The sequence below is a fragment of the Ochlerotatus camptorhynchus genome, unplaced genomic scaffold, assembly GCF_037179485.1.
Source record: "Ochlerotatus camptorhynchus isolate MF236.1 unplaced genomic scaffold, CSIRO-AGI_Acam_v1.1 ptg000788l, whole genome shotgun sequence".
Classification (NCBI taxonomy): Eukaryota; Metazoa; Arthropoda; class Insecta; order Diptera; family Culicidae; genus Ochlerotatus; species Ochlerotatus camptorhynchus.
The window spans coordinates 684846-690201 of record NW_027041253.1 but is presented as its reverse complement, the minus strand read 5'-3'; the positions used below and the strand labels follow the sequence as shown (position 1 = coordinate 690201).

At 43.7% G+C, this 5356-nt stretch overlaps 1 protein-coding gene across 1 annotated transcript; it reads right to left on the bottom strand.

The window, feature by feature from the left end:
- Nucleotides 1–4509, bottom strand: LOC135715040 (nose resistant to fluoxetine protein 6-like). The gene is made up of 5 exons (XM_065238452.1): nucleotides 4306–4509; nucleotides 1756–1976; nucleotides 1521–1691; nucleotides 1162–1447; nucleotides 1–1113 (listed from the first exon to the last, which is right to left on the bottom strand). The coding sequence occupies exons 1-5, from the start codon at nucleotides 4507–4509 to the stop codon at nucleotides 1–3; spliced, it is 1995 nt and encodes a 664-aa protein (XP_065094524.1).
- Between the last annotated feature and the right edge of the window lie 847 nt (nucleotides 4510–5356).

Here is a 5356-nt window from a genome sequence, read left to right as displayed (position 1 = left end):
TCATACAGCAATTGAGTTGTATTTACCCTTGCTCGTAAGCAGTGCATCCAGATTCGCAAAAGGGATTTCGAAGCACAATGTCCAACCAATCGCTGCCAATAGCGTTAACGACAGATCGCCCCAGAAGGTATGCACCGCTCGAAGGTCGCTGAAATGGCGCACCGTTCTAGTGGACGCCGTTAGCATCGTTTGAATAGGCAGATGCAGCAGATATAGGCAGTACGATAGCCTACCGAGAGGTTGCCAGATTGCCATGGACAGGACGCTGCTGACCGGACCCCCGAATCCGTTGCTGGAAGCGAATATAATCCACGCTACACCTGCAGGCCAGAGGACGTGCTTAAAGGATTCGTACAATGCGTTGAAAATTTGGGCGTTGCTTCCGGGGACCAGTTGATTGACGTAATGAGCACCGATGATGCATCCAACTAGAGCCACTAGGGAAAGGGTCCATCCCAGGATGATTTGGACCTTCGATAGACGAACAACCCTATCTTTGGTTCGGTATAGAACGAAGCCAGTTACCAGTCCGACCATCCATGAACCCATTCGTGTGTGCGTAGGCAGATAAGTGAGGTTATCTCGGGTCAAATCTGTTATTAGAATACTAGCTGGAAAGTCGTAGATCATGAACATTGCAAAAATGTAGACTACAGATGTGAGGATCAGAAGGCCGACCAGTACGAGCACTTTGCTTCCCCATTTCCATAGGGGGTAGATCAGTAGAGGTGACAGAAGAAACAACTGCATATCCACAGATAGATACCATGAGTGTCCGAGGCATATCTGGTCGGGATTTACGTAATTCTGCACGTATAATAGTGCAGGCCACCAGTACCGATTACACATATCAACTGACAGTTTCAGCGAAGTATTCCAAAGCGGTCCGGAACTGAATTTGGGTAGGATCCCTACCGTGAACAGGATCAGAGCGGCAAAAACTGGCGTTAGTCGTAGATATCGATGAAGATACATCAACGGAACGTTAAGCAACCGGTTTCGATCTAGTTCTTTCAGAAGATTCCAGCAAGTGAGCAATCCACTTAGAAGGAAGAACGTGTCCACCGAAAGAGGAGCGGCAATGATCAATGTGCTGTGGAAAGATTCCAACCACTGAATTGCAACATGTAGAATGTCCTATCGTCACTGTCGCATACTCACATCGATAGTAGCAATTGGATTTATCAACGGCGCCGACATCACCAGCATATAGCTATGACCGAGGATGATCCACATAATGGCCAACACTCGAACGCCGTGAATCGATTCGATTATGTTGGATTTTCCGTGATTGTTCTTATCTTGGAAAGGCATTTTGGAAGTTTTCATCAACCTAAACCAATTTGAATATACTGAGAAGGAAGAGAGTATGTGGTTCGGACTACGCGAGATTACATCATAACTAGTGCCAATGACTACAAAAGCTGCAATCAACGAAAAGATGGTTCTGGAAAGTAGTTCACAACTGAGATTCACCTCGGATTCACTATATTCATAGTTTTAAGGAACTTCCAACTTACAATGCCATAATTCTGCCCGTTCGAGACACTTCAGCCTCCACTTCGCATTGTATCTGCAGCTCTTTTGCACTGATTTGGTAGACCGTTTCCAAGATGGCAGCCACTGGCTCATTTAAAACTTCTCCATCGCAGAATCTTGGAAAACACATACCAACTACAGCTCCGTCGACCCTAGAACAGATTTTTAAACAGAGGTCATTCAAATAACCTCACCCAGTTTCCACCAATCTTTCACCCTCCAGTGTCGATAAAGATTCGATTGAGCTCCGATCCTTGCGCAACTACGACCATGCAGTATCGTCCCGATATCAGCCCAACGTCGGCATGTTGATGGACGTACTCCCGGCATTGATCGTAGTTTCCAAAGTCGTACTGATTTCCGGAAAACTGCCCCGACGGCCATTTGCCCCACGAATCGTACACTGCAAAACGCGTCGTGCAATTGTAACTACTGAACTTTAAATTTGAATATAGGAATCTTACATCGCAAAGCCCAAGTTTCATTTGCAATCACACCGAGCAGGACTGACTGCAGTTGCCCCCGGCAAAGGGCGTCGTTTTCTCGGGAGCTAGAATTTTGCCTCATATCCGCACTCACGGCCTTTAGTAGTATTATGATCAAACAGAACCGGATACTATTCATGGTAAAATCTCGAAAAGTCGCCAATAATGTCAATGACCTGCGAAGTACGCTTGTCAACTGAACAGTGTAGATGAATTGATGGAATTATCTGATAATGCAACCGATTTATAGGCTATCGACATTTTACTATTCTATGTGCTGATAAATAATGAATGTGACTGATAACACACCGTTGCTGGTTTTGACGATACGTATTCTTATCTGAACTAATGTATTGGGCTATCGAAGAATAAAAACAGCATTTGTACATACAGTTTACATATCACGAAACATCCCGTACAAGTGTCTTTTTATTTTAGAGAAAAAGAAAACATCAGTACAGATAGACATATTTATGTAATCAAGGCAGTAAATAGTCAAGATTTAACCACAGACAAACCGACATAATACTCGCAGGTTGTTCATCGAACACGCATTTATCGGTCAATTTAAATGTTTCTTAGTTGATAGAACCGCCACCTATGGCGCGCATAGTCAATTCTTTTTTCGTTTGACGTTTACACATTTGTTGAGTGAGCTGCCAGTCATAGTGAACTCAACAGATGGCGGTAGGGATTGAGCGCCGATGTTTTACAGTTCAATGAGTTATGTCTATTTGTCTGTGATTTAACGGTTAAATTGTTTTGGTGTTGTTTGGAAGAGTGTATATGAGGTTTAAAAAACTACTATTTTCTCAAAACACATACAATGAACGAAAATTTGGTCGAACCCAAACAAGTGCATTATCTTTTTTTCCAAGAAGATAGAGACCACACAACGGAATTAGGTCAAGGTTTGTGTTTCGATTATCATTCTTATTGTTCTAGTTTTTGGGTCAACTCTAGCGTAGATAAGAATCTGAGAGCGTTTTTTAGTTAGTAGATAATATAGCTTAAATTTCTTTTAACTTGAGGTTGAAAGCACCATCGAGCGGAAGTGGTTTAATGATGAAATAGGGCCATTATTACTATCCATATTCAAGTGGAATAGGCCACTAAAATATTCACTATCGATAATGGCCTTCAAAACAAATGCTTCATATGTTAAACCGACAGATATTGAATGTATTTTTACCTCGCAAGCCGTAAATGGCAGTTCAACAAAGATCAATTTTTCAACCTCATTCTGTGAGTGAAGATGCAGAAATGACGTAGCTTTTTAGGGTGACCAGTCATGTAGAAAAATACGCTATAAGGAGCTGGTGCTTTATCAAACGTAAACAAACGTTTATGCGGTCTTTATATCTGTGCGGATTTGCTTGCGCTAGTGGACTAGCCAACTAGCACTAATTTCAGTTGCTCCTGAAATCTCATGCTGGTAGACGCTGATACCCTGTTTAAATTATGCTGGTGAGCTTTTTTTGCTAGCAGTTGGCTTATTAGCGCTAAAGATCATCATCGAATGACACCGCTGAAAAAGCCAGCTTTTAGCAGCGGAACACTTTCGTCGCAATGTTCAGTGTCACTATTTTCAAATCAATCGATATAAGCAACATAACCGTGCATCCGGGAGGGGGGCGACTCTATCTATGATGCAGGAAAAATTGTGTTTTGCTGTGGTTAGCTGCATGTACGCTGAGTATATAAAAAGAAGATTGATGACGATTGTGAAGATTTCTTGCAAAAAGATGATGCGCGATCCAAATAGATGCGAGAAATGAAACAAGATTTTACGAAGATTGATTCGCTACCCAAGTAACATTTTATCGCAGTTTTATAGCATTCTACAAGTCTAAATCATGGTCTACAGAACCCTCATAAAACCAAAATTGTTACTTGGGTAGTGTGAGATTTGTTGAGCATCTAGAATTGAGATTTAGATGTGTCGCCCCTCTTGGACTGAAGTTCCAGCGGAATGAAAGGCCGAGTTTTTAATTGTGAAGAAAATAAATATAAACTTTATTAACACGAGATCTACACACATCGAGTTTACTTTTGCGAATGATACAAAATGGCGCACACAGCAGAAGGCTGATGCTGCGCTCTCGCTCTGCTACCGTCTCTTTCGCTATCACTGTCACTACAGGATAGCTCTTTGCATCAAGGTGTGTAGTGAAAGGTGGCATGACCGTTGTTACACCAACACTCCTCCTCAACGAACACTGCCATCCTATGACGACAATCCCAGCATCCGTGCAAACTTCATCTGTTTGACTGAACCCACCGGTTTAGTGAGTACATCAGCCACCATGTCTTCAGTTGGACAGTACTGTAACTCGATGCATCCGTCATCACACAGTTGTTTCACGAAATGTCCCCGCACCTCAATGTGCTTGGACCGACGACTCTTGCGTTCTGACGTTACGAACTGGATACAGCTTTGGTTATCCTCGATCACTTTGACAGGATCGCTCAGCTGTTCACCCATGTCCTTCAGCAAGCTCCGAAGCTAGATCAGTTCCTGACTAGCATCACTCAACGCCACATATTCGGATTCCATCGAAGACAGTGTGACGCAACTTTGCCTTCGACTAGCCCACGATACTGCTCCACCGGCATAGTGGAAGACGAATCCTGTTGTTGATCTTCTTGTACCAACGTCACCAGCCCAATCGGCATCCGAATATCCGATTAGCTTTCCAGCCGCATCGCTGTACTTCAATCTCCACTCTTTCGTTGCCTTCAAATAGCGGACAACACGTTTTGCCGCTATCCAATCCTCCGTAGGCGCACTCACTTTACGACCCAATATCGCTACGCTAGCTGCTACATCCGGCCTAGCACACACGGAAATGTAGAGAAGCGCTTCGACAATACTCCAATAATCCATCCCGTCCGACAGTTGAGGACTCTTATCTTCCGTGCTCTGGAAACCCTCTTCCATTGGCGTCTTCGCCCGCTTTGCATCACGGAGCCCAAACTTCTCCGCAACACAATCGATGTACCCTTCCACTGAAACACTGTACTTTCCATGTTCCTTCCGAATCTCTAGTCCCAAGAAGTATTTGAGCTCTCCAAGATTGGTGATTTCGAAATACTGCTTCAGCGTTTTATATACCGCTTCGATCTTCGCTTCATCTTCGCAACCAACCAAAATATCGTCCACATACACAATCAGGTATACACGTTTTCCATGAATCAGCATTGTGTACAGGCACGGATCAGCAACACTTTGCTGGAACCCCATTTCCACAAGGACACCGTGCAATCGTTGATTCCAGCATCGTGCGGACTGTTTGAGTCCGTAAATGCTCTTTCTCAGACGACACACCATG

Excerpts from the sequence above, each read along its gene's own strand:
- LOC135715040 (XM_065238452.1), bottom strand. The coding sequence starts at position 4,509 with ATGGGTGAACAGCTGAGCGATCCTGTCAAAGTGATCGAGGATAACCAA. Across the intron at positions 1,448-1,520 it reads ACGGGCAGAATTATGGCATT|AACCATCTTTTCGTTGATTG; the intron begins GTAAGTTGGAAG and ends ACTACTTTCCAG. Across the intron at positions 1,114-1,161 it reads ATCCAATTGCTACTATCGAT|TGGTTGGAATCTTTCCACAG; the intron begins GTGAGTATGCGA and ends GTTGCAATTCAG.